At 36.2% G+C, this 18108-nt stretch overlaps 1 protein-coding gene across 2 annotated transcripts in view; it reads left to right on the top strand.

The window, feature by feature from the left end:
* GRK6 (G protein-coupled receptor kinase 6) overlaps positions 1-18108 on the top strand; it is a 1979509-nt gene that overhangs the window by 1118463 nt on the left and 842938 nt on the right. For both annotated transcript variants that reach the window (XM_044069323.1, XM_044069324.1), the window contains exon 6: positions 2167-2259. In XM_044069323.1, coding sequence (XP_043925258.1) covers positions 2167-2259 — 93 coding nt within the window. The remainder of the gene's footprint in view (positions 1-2166; positions 2260-18108) is intronic.

Genomic DNA, 18108 nt, shown 5'->3' with positions numbered 1-18108 from the left:
GCTATGCTCCTTTAGTGTCAGTGAGTGAGGGGGGTACTTGTTTTTCCTGGTTGTACAATTTTATTTGATGGCATCCCAGAATAATTCTGGGTTTCTTTGATTTTTTTTGATTGAATACTGCTGTAGTAATTTATTTTGTTCTGCTAATATTTTTTTTAGATTTATTTCATAGTTCTAGATATCTTTGTTAGTTGCAGTTTTGTTGTTGAGCCATTTCTCATAGGCCTTATTTCTAGTTTTTAACAGATATCTTGTTTGTTTGGCTAGCCAGGGGGCATAATTGGATTTTATTGTTATTGTTCTTGGGGGGCCAGAATGTTTAGGATATTGAAGAAGGCTGAGTTAAAGTGTTCAACTACAGTATCTAAAGGAAGATTTTTGAGTGGTGCCCAGTTGCATTTTTTAAACTAGTTATGAAGTCTTGGGGAATAATTTTTTTTTATCTCTGATTTGGTGGTAAGTTTTTGTGGATTTATTCGGTGTTTGAGAATGTAAGTTTGAATATGGTCACTGAGGCTGTCTGGGAGACAGCTAAAGTGGAGGGATAAATTTGGCCTGTTTGTAAGGATCCAGCCCAGGACTGACTGACTACAAATGTTTTGTCTACTCTAGTACAAGTTTGGATTGTTTGTGAGAAACCGTGTAGGTAAATGTGGTCAGTGGCATTTTGAGAGCTAAAGGTGAGCCAATCCACATTAAAGTCACTCATTATAATTGTTTCCTAAAGGAGGGATGTTGTTGTCCAATTTAGTATGTGTTCTAGAGTTCTGCTCAGCAAGACATGAGGATGAATTCAGTTCCAATTTTGAATTTACAGAACCATTTTTACCTCCGCAAGATAGAACATGTACATGTTCCAAATATCCACCCCACCCACCCTCCACCACTTGAAAAACAGCTGTTTGAATGCATAGGCTTTTTCTTCTTGGCTGACCGTTTGGCATTTGGGTGCCATTTCTAAGTCCAGGTTGACAGCTTCAGAAATAGAACTTCAGGAATTGTATTAACAGGCCCAGTTGCCATGTATCTATTTTGACCTGTGATGCTTATTTAAGTATGTTTCTTTTTTAGTACCAACCAAGCTTTGAAATCAGTTTTTGGTCCTACAAACCAGGATGGGGGACAAGTTTGTTAGTGCTCATTCATGTTGAATTTCGCTGTTTTTAAGTTGTGGATCAAAAACTGAATGAAACTACTACCTCCCCCCGCATTATAGTTTTCTCTTGATTCGGTACTTTTTATTAGGACCTAGTTTGCTTAAAAAAACATATCTTGTTAGCTCCCTGTAAAATTGGTACAGTTTTGCTTTTTCTCTTACTTAAATACACCCACTTACTGTCACACTACTTTTGTAAAGGTGACATACGACACAGTGGTCTTTCATTTTGACTACTTCCTATTTTTTTTTTATGTTTGTTGTCAGAAAAAGATTTTAGGTGCACTCTTGAAGTGCGGCATTTGTGATTCTTATTTTTTGTAACCCTATTATTCTTTGTGTATCTAGCCCACTTATCACTGTCCCAGAATATGGGGTGCTGCCTAGTCTAGAAAACAAACTGAGCAAAAAAAAAAAAAATACACAGACACACACACATTTTATATATATATATTATATATATATATATATATATATATATATATATATATATATATATATTATATATATATATATATATATATATATATATATAAAAAAATGTATATACATGCAGTATATATATATATATATATATGTGTGTATGTGTGTGTGTGTATATATATATATATATATATATATATATATATATATATATGTGTATATATATATATATATATATATATATATATATATAATCTCTTCTGTGGTACAGATGTTTATTTACAATGTGACATAACTTACATTACTCTGGTATTACAGAAAGACTGCATTGATAGCAGCTTTAATTTGTAGTTTTTTTTAACCATTACAATGTCTTTTTCTTAAACTTTTTGATTAGTTCTTCCAGTCTGTTGATGTTGTTGCCCTATTTCATCACAGTTTCCACATCAATATGTGTACAGCTTAAAGCATTTAAAATTTGTACTGTGTTTTATTTGCCTGACAGACATGGCTTTTTATTACAAATTGTGTTGGAGCCTGCTTTTTATTAGTTCTTTTTACCTCAACGCCTTTCTTTCTAATTCCAGATTAATCCATGACTACTTAAGTGTGGCTCCTTTTGCAGACTTCATTGATAGCATCTATTTTAGTCGTTTTTTACAATGGAAGCGGTTAGAGCGGTAAGTTATGGCTGCTTTTGATTGCGTTGATGATTGCTTAAAACACACTACAAATGTAATAGAGGCATATCGTTTAACTGTCCACATTTTTGCCTCATATTTTTGGTTTGTTCCTCATGAAATTTGTTGTTTTCTGGCAAATCACAGAGGAGTGTATTCTCTAAATAATGGCATACATTTAAGTTTCAGGCTTCATAACCTTTAGAAAATTAATGCTAATACAAATCATGTTTTTCTAACAACTTTCCTTGTTTATAAGGGCAGTATTTAAAATCTGTACCTATTTTTAGGCCTTTGTCCCCTCATTATTTAATACTTTGTCCACATTTCTTGCACTACGATGTTGAAAAGAATGATAAAGGAAGCAAAGGGCAGTTGTTAAAGAAGAGATCCCTGGTCTTAATCTGAATAGTGATGTGAATCAGACATAGAGGAAAGCATATTTTGAATCCAAAAACGAAATGCCTGAAACTCGTTTATTCTTGAACAGAAGCTTGTTTTGCCTTTCTGTTGTAGAGTCTCTTGTCTTCTCTTTTGGTGATGTGGCTCCCTGTTAGCTGCTAGCCTTGCATTTGAATTTTTCTAAATACTATGAAGAGTGTTTTGTTCAGTGTCATTTCTGCAGTCTTAGTTTTTACTCCCTTTCCATCTTAGTCTCATTTCACTGAAAGCATATGTGGCCTATGCTGTCAAGTCATGCTTGAAAATATTTCCCAGCTACTTATTTGTCTTTGTAGCTCAGTGAAGTGAATTATGCTGATACATTTTGATAAAACAAGTTTTATAAACTTGGTACCATCAAATAGTAAAACCACTTACCAGGCTGTGTAAAATATTTGATACTGTATATGTAAAGAATAGTATTGCCATGAGGATGTTACATATTGTCCATAATGTGGCAGTTATTATCACTGTATAGTGTTAGTTGGAATATGACAGTTAGTAAGGTTAGGGCGGATAATGAGCACATATTACGAAATGTTTTGCAGGATAGATTGTAGCTTAACAAATAATGAATGACACTATAAGCTCAAGAAATCATCTCAGGAAAAAGATTAAGGCTTAAGCAGTCATTAGTTACTCCTGATAAAAGGAAAAAAGCCCTTTTTAATCATTTGAGAACTCTGAACAAAGAACCATAGGGGAGAATACTATACTAAGGACCCTGAATGTCCCTTTTAAGCCTAGCGATGCTTTCCAAAAGTATTGGGAAGGTTTTGGTCCCTTGTGTGGCTCATATATGTAACTTGGTCAGCATCTACAGGCCTCCTGTCTCCAGTAGGCATAGGTGCCAGACATGCAAGTTGCACTTATATAATTGCAGAGATGACAGCTGTTTCATGCGGATGAGAAGCCTGTTCTAGAAAAGGTGTTGTCTGTGAGACACAAACCTCTCTCTCCCAGCATAACTTGTTTATGTTGCAGAGACTTGGTCCCTAGGTCATGTTTTTATGTGCATTAAGTCTTGATAAGAGGATGCTTTTTAAGCCAGGCATAAGAGGCAGTATGCCTAGGCCTTGTTTTGTACACCGTCTGCTCTTTTTTGTGAGGAACCTCTGTGGATGGTCCAGTTGTTGCATATGCTTAGTGATGCACATAATAAAGTGGGGTATTGTACTCAATGGTTGATCTAATGATGGCCAAGTAAAATGGGACAATGACATCTTTGGACCTAGATGCCATACTGTACAACATAGAATATTTCTTTACTACGGCGGACACATGATGGTTGAAGGCCAAGTTAATATCCATTTGTTTTCCAAATCCCAGAAGTACTCTGCAAGTAACCAACCATTTTGTGGAGGTAGATGCCCCTATCTTAACTTCTTGGGTCCTGTCTGTTAGCCTGCTGACTATCCAGTGGGTGGAACAGGGTTTTATACCTAATTTAGTGAGCTTCTGTACAGTGCCCAAGTGGAATATTGTGTTGAATTCCTTGGCCAGGTCAAGTATGCACCATTTTGTCTTCATTTGATGACCTTCTCGAAGAAGTTCACCAGATTGAATAGCCATAAGCTGATCTTGATGAAACTAAACTGAGTTGAAACCAGTGTCCGAAGGTTTTGTGTGTCATCATTTATCATATTCATGATTATTTTTTCCGTGACTTTAAATATTTGTCTAGTCAGGCTTATGGGTCAGTAGTATCCTAGGTGCATGAATGACTTGCCCATGTGCAGAGGGATAACCATTGCAATCCTGCATTCATGTAACACAAAGCTTGTTTGGAAGCTATGATTAAATAGTGATTCTGTTGGATGAAAAATTAATATTTCGTACAATTAAGGAGGTCTCTGGGGTAGTATTGGATCTCATTGATGCAGTTTTTTGGCCTTGGGAGAAAGCATTTAGGACCTATTCCGGAGTGATTATTGGGGGACGTTATGATTAAGGACACTTTTTTGGTGGGGGGCATTTCTTGGGGGTTGTTGTGAGTGAACGTGGAGTTAAATTTAAGATGACTTTATTGTCCAGTAGATTTGCTATATCCTCTGGCTCAGTATGATGGCTCCATTTACAATTAGCCTGACACATTGTGTATATTGCCTATGAGGTTGTGGGCATAGCTGAATAATGCCTTGTGATTGTCTTTATCCTGGGAGGCTACTTTTATCTCAGTTTTGACTTTGGTAGACTTAATTAGTCTGAGCATTGGGCTAAGGTAAACTTCTTACTTTTAACTGACACTCTGTCAAAATTTCTAGCCAAAAATATACTCTAAAACAAGCCACCCTGATGGAATTACATCATCAGTAGGTTGTCTAACAAAGGGAAGAAAATCATGGGAAAAAATTAGGAAGAATAATTCCTAAAAGTTCCATAGTTAAGTGGTGTCCCAGGCTTTGTTTATTTTGAAGGAGACAGCTTTGTAGTCCTACCCGACCACTGAGAATGTTACCTTTGAAGTGGGGTGGGATGCAGCATTCCTCCATGTTGTTGAGGACTAGGTCAAAGATATTGGTACCCCTAGTGGGCATACAGGCTAGTTTCTTGAGGGGCATTCATGTTGACAAAATCCAGGAATCTTTGGGCTTGCAAGTTTGGGGTCATGTATGATTCCCAGTTTATGTCAGGGTAGTTGAGGTCACACATGATCATGGTGTTGGGTTGAATGCAGATTGAATCTACTTCATCTAAATGTGAGATGTGGGTTTCCTGGGTCATAGAGGAAGTCCTATAGCTCACACAAATCTGGTATAGAACATTGCTTATGGCAGGTTGTACATGGAGAAGCTTGTGTGGATCATGTTGCTTGACCAACCTTGAGATGTGGTTGTTTCTGATATAAATAGAGAAACATCTACCCGTTGTCCCTTTCTGTGCAGTTGCTGGTCAAAACGTATGGAAGACTTAATAGCCCAGCACTGCTGGTATGCTGTCTCACTGTAACTTTCAACCATGTCTCAGTAACTACATAGGTGTCTGTATTCTCCAAAGGAGAGATTGCAGGGAATGGAAGTTTTTGTTAATACTCCTGGCATTCAGTTACATTTAGTGGTAATAATTTATCAACTGATCAATTCACCTGGCAACGTATGTGGGTATTTTCTTAGTAAAATTAAAACTTCCATTGTATCGTGTCAAGCGTACCTATTTCAATAATAGTGTTCCAGGCAGTTTTATATAAAAGATATGAAGAGAGGAAATTGTGTATCCTGTAACCACATGATGTAACATATATGATGAAATACTAACAGACCAGCAAGTCTGACATTAACAGCTTTTTTGAAATTGCATGTATAGTCCATACTAGATACATCTTTGACCTATTCAAATGAGGACCTTCGTTCACATTTAATAATACAAGAGCTGTAGTTAAATAAAATGATTCATTAAATAAAGCTTGTAGAAAGTTATGAATACCATTCCAAAATGGCTTAATTTTAACACAGTCAAAGAAAATGTGGTCCCAGTCTGCATTGTGTACTTGCTAACATCTCCAACATATTCCTTTTATGGAAGAACTAATTTTACTGATTCTGTCTGGGGTTAAGAATGCTCTGTGGAAGCATTTCCAATTAAAAACTTTCCAGTATTGTATAAAGGATGCATATTTTATTGATAATAAGATATGTGTTTTAATATCTTTAGTTAACTGTATTGAGTGTCCTTTTGATATATATTTCCAATATGAGGCTTTGGGTGTTGTTTTATAGTTTATCAATATTTTGTAAAATTTTGAAATACGGTTTCCCATGTCAAAGTCATTATATATGATTTCATATATGTATTTTGTAAATTTAAGTATTTCTTTAAATGAAGAATTGTTAATTATTCTACTTAAATCTTGCAAATATGACAGAATATTCTGTAAAGTTAGCCAGTCCTGTTGTGGAATTTTGTATGTTGTTTTTATTACTTGTGTATCTAAAACTTTTAGTTCTTTGATACATTGGAGCCAACAAACAAATCCTTTCTGTTCCCAGGAATTAATGTTGTGTCTTTCGGCTTATCCCGGTTAGGGGTCGCCACAGTGGAACTCCGGTCCACTAATGTTTGGAAGTGGATTTTTACGTGCCGAGTTACCAGCCCTGACGCACAACCTTCAACGAAGGTACGCCCATTCACGCATGCCTCCACACAGAAGACGCTCTAGCTGAGAATCGAACGAGACAACGTCTTGCTGTGAGGCGACAACGCTACCACAGCACCACTAATTTCTCTATATATTTTATGTGGAAAGTTCTTTGTGACTATAAATGGTGTTAAAAGATCAAACCAGATTTTTAAATCTGTATTTGCATTAATTAATAATTTTCCTAAATGAGTCAGTGTAATAATTAATCATATGCGTTTTAGTGGGTTTAGTTATGTTATATTGCATATTAATACATATGTGCAATGGCAAATTGTTTTTATCTGTTATTTGAATTTTTTTTTGTAAATCAAATTAATTTATTGATATTACAGTTAGTAATCCTTTCCAATTTGCAGAGTAATGTGGACTTATCCAATCTGAGATTGTTTTAGATATTGATGATTTTGTATATGTTTCAGTACAAGGAAAGTTTAATCCTCCCTGTTTCCATGGTCTGATATGATGTATTAAAGCTATTCTGTTTCTTTTGGGAAACCATAAAAATTTTATTAGGCATGAATTTATTTCTTAAAGTATATTCCTTTCTGGTAACAGTTGTATTGCCAAGGCTATATATAGGATTTTGGGCAGTAAAACCATTTTATTAACTGTAGTCTGTCTTCAAATGTTAATATTATTTTGTTCCATTTTTCCACAAAGATTTTAATTGTATTGATGATATTATTGTAGTTTATTTAGACTAATTAATTATTATCCTTGCATAACTCAATCCCTAGATAGTTTAAGGAAGATTCTTGTTTCCCTATAATGTGATCCCCCTTAGTCTGCAGTTCTTTTTTTTATTTAAAAATAAAAAAAATGATTTTGATTTATTGAAATGGAGTCCAGAAGTCATGTGAAATTTGTCAATTAATATATCTAATTCTTCTAATGTCTCTTTTGTATTAGATAATGTTAGTAATATGTCATCAGCAAGTAGCATTACTTTAGAATTGTATTGTTCATAAACATCTATTCCTTTGATTTTTATATTGTTATGAATTGAATCTGCCAATATTTCAGTAGCCAGAGCAAATAGAATTGGTGACATGGAACATCCTTGTATAGTGCCTTTATTTATATGTATAGATTCAGAGGTGAAAAGACCTAACGTGACATACACTAAATTATTTGTATACATATTCTTTAGGAGATGAACAAAGGATGCAGGAAATTCAAATAGCATTAGAATTTTGAATAAATAGTCCCAATATAGGGATTCAAAGGCTTTCTCTATATTTAAGCCAATTTTATGCTCAACTCCTGAGAGACTTGCTCGGCTACAAACATCTGCATTACAAGCTGAAGCTAAGTGAAACTTGCAGTAGTGAATTTTAGTCTTCTGTTAAGTACAAACTTGCAGTTTTAAAAGTACTGTATTTTCATTTTTTGTGTTTCTTAATTGTGTGTTTCTGAACAGTGTGCTGTGTGTCTCTCTGCAGTTATTTTGCTATAAGAACGGGTGATGTTATCACTTCTTTGTTATCTGATATTTAATAGCCTAGAGGGATACCTGTGTACTTTAAGTGCTAGCCACAAAGTTTGAGAAATCATTTTACACTCAACTCTTGAGAGACTTGCTTGGCTACAAACATCCGCATTACAAGCTGAAGCTAAGTGAAACTTGCAGTGGTGAATTTTAGTCTTCTAAGTACAAACTTGCAGTTTTAAAAGTACTGTATTTTCTGTTTCCTAATTGTGTGTTTCTGAACCGTGTGCTGTGTGTCTCTCTGTAGTTGTGTTGGTGGCTCAGGAATTGCCCGCCCCTCCTGTAAATCTGTATTAGAACACTCCTCCTGGGTCCATCTCATTTGCTCACTTAACCGAGTACAGTTAGATCATATTCTGAGTCTAGTGTTCACTCTACGTAATACAGAGAGAAGATTTGAGAAGGACAGCCAACTTATGCTCTTCCTTCCTCTCTTCTTACACTTAAAAAAAATAAATAAAAAAAAAAGTTTGCACTTTATTCATTTGCTTTTACTGCATTTGTGTTCCTCCTACTTTATTTTGCTTTTCTTAAAAGTACTCAGTTTTATTTATTCTGCTGTATTTATTACTGCTTGGTCGTAGCCTGATTAAATTATAACTGTTATTCTAAGACTTTTGGTTTAAGCACTTGGGCTTCATTCAGGCTGTTTTACAGGTTTGTGGTCTGCACTGTTGTGGCAGGACAGATAGTTTATATTCTTCTAAGCTGGGAATTGCTGATTGAAGACCCAGTGTCTGCTATTCTAAAAGTGTATTAGTTCTGGCTTAAGCACTTGGGCTTCAGGCCAGTTATTATACATTGAGAAGGTTTGTGGTCTGTACTCTTGTGGGAGGAAAGGCTGGATTCTGCCCTTCTGAGCTGGGAATTTCTGGTCCTGGGTTTATTGTGACTGCTTATTTGAACTGTTTCTTTCTGAAATTGGTTTGCCTTGTTGCTGTATCATAGACCAGATTCAGGCCTGCTGAATCTGGCTTTGTTTGTATAACTTGAGCACTGATCCAGGCCATCTTTTTTTGGAGAAGGTTCCCCTGAACCGTAGTAAGCAGGGGTGTGCAGTTAGAACTTGTCTGATTGAAGACTGCTGGAACAGTGCTCAGTTTTGAGCTTTTTTCTTGTTAATTGGGTAACTTGTTTGTCAGTTTTTGTTTTCTATTGTTTTATATATATATATATATATATATATATATGTAAATTGCACTTCATATATATATATATATATATATATATATATATATATATATATTGCACTTTATTCATCTGCTTTTACTGTATTTGTGTTTCTATCTACTTTATTACTAGGGGCATTGACTACAACTCTGATCTGCGATATATAACAATAAGTATCCTTTTCTGTGCTTTCAAACAGTTTTTTTGAGTGTAGTTGCTTTATTTTCTGGAAAAAAAAAAAAAATATATATATATATATATATATATATATATATATATATATATACTTGCTTCCCGTCTTTATAAGCTAGTATAGTCCAGTTTTCAGGTTAGTGCTGAATTCAGGGCTGTGTTACAAATCTCTGTGTTTGCCCATTCCTTACTTGGATAGAAGGAAGTTTCTCTGTTCAACCGTGAGAGGGGGGAGCTTTGAGCAGCCTATCTGTCCCTGGAGGAGTGGTTTCAGCCTAGAAATTAGTAGTTTATTGGCCATTTTCTTTTCCCTGTTATAAATACTGTATTTGCCCGGTTTTGCACGCTGGGCAGCTAGGGTAAGACTATTCCCGACTCCACAAAGTCTCCTCTTCAATTTTTCCCTTGGAACTAGACAAACTTTCAACTGAAGCACTCAAGCCATTCATTTCTCAGCCCGGCACTTGCTCAAAACGTATAGCAAGCACTTATAAACCCTAGCACTAGACCCTCCTGTATTGTACAGAAGGACAAAGCTCTCTATTCGACCGTACCAGACATCCAGTAAAACAGTTCACTGTACCTATCCAGGCATGTCCAAAGGGTGGTTTCAGGTGTACTGTCCAGTCCAGCTGGTGAATCTGGGCATTTTGAGGCAATGTTACAACTGCCACATGTACACAGACAACCCCCTCCTACCACCAAACACTAATACATTCAAGAGCTGCAGTTATAAAGCCAAACTAGAGGCTAAGCTCTCTCAACCCAAGACTGGATCAGACAGTCAGGAGGAGAAGGGAAATACTTGCATCACACCACCAGTCTTACATAGACCCATTAAACCAGCACTGGCAAAAATCACACATAAATACATGAAAACATACTCGGAGGCTCTAAATAAAAATCTGCAGAACCAACAGAGACCTCCAAAGCAAACATCCAAGCAACCTCCACCCGCCAACGCAAACCATGAAACACATACTTCACAAAACCAGTGTGCCGTGCAGTCACAGACCTTAAGGCAAAATAGCATGCCCAGCATACTAGTAATAGGTGACTCTATAGTCAGGCACACTGACGTCCCACTCACTAGGCTGAATAAGGTAAAGGATCTGCCACATGACACAAGCACTCAGGTCACTCCAGAACAAGTACAAATATGACTCTGTCATTGTCCATGTTGATGTGAATGACCTGAGCCGTACCTCCCTGGACTACATGATGAGACACATGGAAGAGCTCTCTGATCATGTAGCCCAGGCTGGTATGACCCTGACCCTGAGTAGCATCCTGCCCTCACCAAGAATGATACCACGGTATAAAGAAAAAAATCTCTATTTCAACAATTGGCTAAGTTTCTGGTGTCATTCAAAGGGGATCCAGTGTCTGTCTGCCTGGGATGACATGCTCGACAAGCCACGCTGCTTCACGAGAGAGAGCTTGCACCTGTCACCCTTAGGCTTTTGAATACTGGCCAAGGCTCTTGCCACCCCCATAGTGTCTTTTTTAGGCAAGGCTCAAAAGACAAACCCACTGCCATAAATAGCACAAGTTAAAAAAAACTGAGGGTAATGCTACTCAGTGCCAGAAGTCTAAGCCTCAGAATGCACGCACTCGAGGAACTCCTCAGTATGGAGAAAATCGATATATGTGCAGTAACAGAAACCTGGTTTAAGGCTCCAGAGAGCACCCCAGCACTACCAGGCTACAACTCATACCAAACATTTCGGCCACAGAACCCAAACCGAAATACAAAATGCAGGGGCGTATCCATATTCATCAAGGATACCCACACCTCCAGGTTAGTGACACAGCACGATGCTTCAGAGATCATCCACGTGCAACTAATAATGGGCAAAACTGCAATTCATATTGTAGCTTGCTACAGATCACCCACCATGTCCCAGAACCCCCATTCCATGTTTCTGGAAACACTGGGAAACATAAAGGTCCTACCAAACAACCTAATATTGGGTGATTTCAGTTACCCAAACATTAACTGGGAGAACTACTCAAGTACTAATTCCCTTGCCCAATTTTTCCTAGAATTTATAAACTCAAACGCCCTGGTTCAACTGGTCAACACTCCCACCAGATGTGACAAACATATTGGATCTGGTCATCACCAACATGGGCGACCGGTGTTTCACACCAGAGGTCAACCCCTCGCTGGTTAGATCTGACCATAAACAAATCACATTGGATATCCATATTCTGCCCCTACCCCCGGACAAGAAAACTACCGTGAAAAAGTTTTCAAAAGCAAACTTCACGTTACTTAAGACTGAGGTGGAAAGTTTCAAAGCCCCCACGCTGAAGGATAACACTGTCCAAGCTGCAAAATCCTTTACTAATGCATTCTACGGGCAGCTACAAGAATGCATGGATCGTGCCATCCCAAGCAAAACCAAGACTCACTCCTCCAAGAAAAGGAAACCAGTCTGGTGGACTCATAAACAAGCTATACAGTAGAAGGTGGAAACTAGTACAGAAAAGAGTAAAATCCCAAGAAGGGGAAAACATCCCTGACAGTATCAGCAAGAAACTACAATCCCTCATAAAATCATCCAAGGCGAGCTTTGAAAGAAAAATTGCCAAGGACTCCAAAGATAACCACAAGGCATTATTTAACTATGTCAAGAATCTAAATGGCAATGCTCAGATCTGCACTGCGTTAGTGCAGAATGGCACAAAATACACTGAACTGACCAATATCGCCAACATCCTGGCAGAAGGTTCAAAGCAAACTTCACCCACTCTTACCCCCAAACGGGCCCATAACCATACCAGAAGAATGAAGAGTCCCTGAAATCACAGACACTCAGGTTAAAACAGCCCTCTCCAAAGCCAAAAACACAGCATCAATGAGACCGGACAGTGTCCCAGGCTGTATCCTACATGAGCTCAAAGATGAACTAACCCCTCACCTAAACACACTATTCAAACTCACCCTCTCCACAGGTACAATACCCATAGAGTGGCGCACAGCCAACGGTTATTCCCCTCCACAAAAGTGGAGCCACAACGTCCCCCGGGAACTATCGCCCTATAAGCATGACTAGCTTGGTCTGCAAGGCTATGGAGCGCATCATCATGGAACTCATTAACAATGACATTGGGAACCTCCAAACACTGGACCCTACCCATTTTGGCTTTAAGGGCAGATCATGCCTCCTAAACCTGGTGGACTTGTTTGAGATACTTATCAAGGCTATAGACAAGGGAAAGGTGGTACACGCAGCCTACCTAGACCTCACTAAGGCCTTCCACACCATTCCCCATTCTGGTATTATAGACAACCTCACCAGCCTTAACATAAACCCCTACGTCACAAAATGGGTTGCAAACTGGCTCACGGACAGAACCCACATGGTGACAGTTGTGGGAGCTAGGTCCAACTCTAAACCGGTTACAAGTGGCATTCCCCAGGGTTCAGTCCTAGGACCCCTCCTGTTCGGCATATACTTCTCAGAGGTACAGGCAAGCACAGGAGGACTATGGCTGACCAAGTTATGAGCGACTGCAAACTAGGGGCTGTAATTGACTCTCCAGCTGACACAGACATCCTCCAGAAGGGTCTCACTGAGACGGATACCAGGTGTCAAAATCATGGCCTCAAGCTAAATGCCAAAAAGTGCATAGTCATCCCCTTTGGAAAAAACAAAGTACCCACAAACTACCACATAGGTGGTAGTCCCCTAAATACAGAAGACGTAATAAGGGATCTGGGGACCCAAGTAGATAGTAATCTCACCTTTGATAATCACATTGCCAAAGTGGTTAGAAAATCCTTCTATGTGATCCACCTAATCACAAAAGGATTCGCATCCAGATCAAAAGAGGTCATTGTGCCCCTCTACTCATCACTCATCAGACCCATCATAGAGTACAACGCTCCATTTGGGGTGTACCTTACAAACACCTGCAACTGCTGGAAAGACCACAGAAGTACCTCACCAATAGGATCACTGGCCTCAAACAGATGCCCTATGCAACTCGACTGAAGAAACTCCAGTTGTACTCGGTTGCATACTGCCTACTCAGAGGTGATCTCTGCCTGACATACAAGGCCATGTCCCACCCAGAATTGATGGACATGCTCCACCTAAAGAAAACCTTATCCTCTCAAGTCACACGCTCTAGGGATCTAAACCTCACCACAACAATAAATAGGACATGCTGGAGGGATAGATTCCTGTCCCAGAGACTTCCCATGCTTTGGAACAAGATCCCAATCTACATTAGGTAGAGCTTCTCGCTAACACTCTTCAAAAGAAACCTTGACGAGTGGATGGGAAACAAAAAGTTTACCTCGGGGATCACTTCAGTGGCTCTGCTGGACAGAGGCACAGGGAACTAATCTAAGAGGGCGGCGAAAGCTAACACATTCTGGCTAGGCTTATAAATGCCTTCAGGCAGATAGCCTAGTACCAACCTCTGAGTGTTTCTTTATTTTCTTTATTAATATAATCTATAAGAAAAATTATCCTTTTAATATTATCATGTCTGTGTCTACGATATATAAATCCAGTTTGATCATTATTTATTGTTTTGAATTGTGGTGTTTTCATTCTATTAGTTAATATTGTCATGAATATTTTATAGTCATTATTTAATAATGATATAGGTCTATATGTGGTACAGAGGTTTGGGGATTTATTTTCCTTTAGGATTGATGTGATTAAGGTATATCTCCAAGAGTGTGGTATTAAAAGCTTGTGACTGAATTTATAATAGAGTTTTATGGAACAGGGATAGTACCTATGAAGGAAAATGTTTATATATTTCCATAATTATGCCATCTATACCTGGAGCCTTATTATTTTTACCCTCTTTTATTGTATCTGTAATTTCTTTGTAGGATGTGGGTGCTTGCAGATCTATTTTAAATTTTTCTGGTATTTTTTTTTATATTAGGACATTTTTCATCTAGATTTAATTGATCAATATGTATATTTTCTTTTTGGAAATGTTCCATATAGTGATTTCTATAGACATCAATAATGTCACCTATATACTTTTTTGAAAGATACTTTTAATGTTGTTAGCTTTTTATTGTATTTTAATTCTTGTGGATAAATTATGTAGATATTTGGGAGAAGTGGCCAAGTATTAATTTTTAGTTTTCCTAAAGCTAAACTAGTTTTGTGTGTTAGAATTTTATTGTGTTTTTGTTTAATATTTCTACTTTCTTTTTCATCTCCAAATAATTTTGTTTTTTTCAGCTTTTACTGACAAAAGTTTGGATTGTAGATCTAATCATTCAGAATCCCATTCTCTGATTTTTTTTTATACCAGGTTAGGGTTTTATCATATATGTAAGCTTTTAATCAGTCTCGTATCATTATTTTATTTGTCTCTGTGGTGTAATTAATATCTAAGCAGAACTGTAATTCAGATAGTAATCAGGGTTTGAACTCTTTAATTTTAGTTATATATTCTGGAATTCTGGAGTTAAAGATTAATGGTTTGTACCCATTTTGAAGTTTTAGTATCAATGAATTGTGGTCTGAAAAGGGGCAGAGAGTGATTTGGAAATTAATGATTTTAGAGTGCAAGTCATGGGCAGCAAATATTTTATATATTCTAGTTTGGGTACCAAATATGTGATCTTGATGGGAAAACAACAAAGATTTATCTTTAAATTTGAAAGTATCTACAAGATGAAATTATTCTGCCCACTTGTTTAAAGCTTTTGATACAGCAGATGTACGAAGCAGTCTTTTATTTGTAGTTTCAGAAATATCAAATATACAATTAAAGTCTCCTCCTAATATTAAGTTGCCTTTATAATTATTGGAAATTAAATCCAAGTGTTTTTTAACAGTTCCTGTTCCAGTGCCTGGGAACCAGTATAGATTGGCTATGGTCCATATTCTGTTATTATATTTAACTATTACTAATGTCATAAGGCCTTCTTTATCTCCATACTTATAAAGGACTTCTGGGTTAATCACATTTGTTTTCCATAAAATTGTTACCCCTTTTCTCTTTGTCTTATAAGTGGATTGCGCCAATATCCTATATTCCTTAGGATTCCATTTGCAATTGTCATTTGTTTTGAAATGAGTTTCTTGAAGGAATATATTTTGTGCTTTGTTCAGTTTTAAATATTTCTGTAGATTTTATTTCTTGCTAGGATTGTTTAAGCCATTGGTATTTAAAGATAATAAAGTTAAGTCCATCTTACGTTATTTAGACTGTGTATTTTTGTTTTACTGTGACTATTAAACATTTTCCTCTGATAACTATAAAATATATGTTTGAGCTTTTAAAGGAATTTATCGGTTTTATATTTTAAGTGTTTACCAATAAGGTAATGTTTTGGTCAGGCATAGGTTCATAGGTAGGTACTAGGCTATTGGCCCTAGAACCTATATAAGCCTAGCCAAATGGTATCCTGGCTTTTGCTGCCTAAGAAAATTATTTTCCTGTGCCCCTGTCAAGCAGAGCCACAAAAGTGATCCCCGGGGTAAATTTCCTATCTCCCATCCAATCATGAATATTTTTCTTGAAGAGTGCTAATGAGGAGCTTTGTTTGATATAGATAGGTAACAAAAACCTGTTCCACGAACAATAAAGGTCTTCCTCCCACAGAATTCCAAAAGGATAAAGTCCACCAGTAAAGTTATGTAATCGATTTATTTTCACACCAAACAAAAAACAAAAAATCTTAGCGCTTTCGTCTCCCTCCGGAGACTTCTTCAGAGATGAATTAAAACCACAAAATGCATCAGTTTTTATACTTTATCTAGTGAGCTGGTCAATAGGTTAATTAATTGATTAACACATTTCATTCATTTCCTTCTAAAAGTGAAATGCACACTATTTTCATTGTGTGTAGAAAATACAATTTTCTCACAGAAAACATTGGTCTTTAAATTCAGTTATCAAATGTCTGTCTACAAATTCAGTATAAATATAAAATATATAACGTTATATTAAATATATCAAAGTACATTACAATATATTAAATGAATTCAATAAATCATAAGTACATTTAATATACTTATTATATTGAAGAAAAAATTAATGCAAAAAGATCAACATAACTTTCAATACTTTTTCTAATAAATGAGTACAAGTAGATCCACACAACAGTATGTCGTACCAAAACCTTAACCTTAAGACATAAACAGTGGGAGACCACTGTTAACATACTAAAAAAAGAAACACTAATATCCTGTTAAATATATTACATACAATAATAATGATAATATTAGTATAAATAGTATAAAAATACAAAATGTAGAAATATAAATGGTAAAAATAATATATACATATGGAAAAATGTATGTATTTAACATTAAGAACAGTTATATGCATGTGGGGGTATGTGTATGCATGGGGAAGGGGTGTGTGTATGTATTTGGCTATACATGTGTGTTTATGTGTGTGGGTATGTAGATGTGTGGGTACATGATATATGTGTGTATGGGTATGTATATGTACGTATGTCTTTTGTGTGCACATTATGTGTATGCATACATTTTTCCATATGTATATATTATTTGTATTTTTACCATTTATATTTCTACATTTTGTATTTTTATACTATTTATACTATTTATACTAATATTATCATTATTATTGTATATAATATATTTAACAGGATATTAGTGTTTCTTTTTTTAGTATGTTAACAGTGGTCTCCCACTGTTTATGTCTTAAGGTTAAGGTTTTGGTACGACATACTGTTGTGTGCATCTACTTGTATTTATTAGAAAAAGCATTGAAAGTTATGTTGATCTTTTTGCATTCATTTTTTCTTCAATATAATAAGTATATTAAATGTACTTATGATTTATTGAATTCATTTAATATATTGTAATGTATTTTGATATATTTAATATAACATTATATATTTTATATTTATACTGAATTTGTAGACAGACATTTGATAACTGAATTTAAAGACCAATGTTTTCTGTGAGAAAATTGTATTTTCTACACACAATGAAAATAGTGTGCATTTCACTTTTAGAAGGAAGTGAATGAAATGTGTTAATCAATTAATTAACCTATTGACCAGCCCACTAGATAAAGTATAAAAACTGATGCATTTTGTGGTTTTAATTCATCTCTGAAGAAGTCTCCGGAGGGAGATGAAAGCGCTAAAATTTTTTGTTTTTTGTTTGGTGTGAAAATAAATTGATTACATAACTTTACTGGTGGACTTTATCCTTTTGGAATTCTGTGGGAGGAAGACCTTTATTGTTCGTGGAACAGGTTTTTGTTACTTGGTGTGACAACAATTTTTTGGTGCTTTGTGGTTACTAGTTGCCCTTTGGGAGGTACCTGATCTGTGAACGAGGATATCCTGCCATGGATACCAGTAGTTTATTATCTGAATTAATCAAGTTAATACAAACGCATTTGCAAGCAGATGCTATACCTTTAAGTACAGCCAGCGAGATTC

This window comes from Protopterus annectens, chromosome 4.part0, assembly GCF_019279795.1.
Source record: "Protopterus annectens isolate FY-2018-M chromosome 4.part0, PAN1.0, whole genome shotgun sequence".
Classification (NCBI taxonomy): domain Eukaryota; kingdom Metazoa; phylum Chordata; order Ceratodontiformes; family Protopteridae; genus Protopterus; species Protopterus annectens.
Note: the sequence above shows the minus strand (reverse complement) of the source record. Positions and strands in the feature narration are given on the sequence as shown.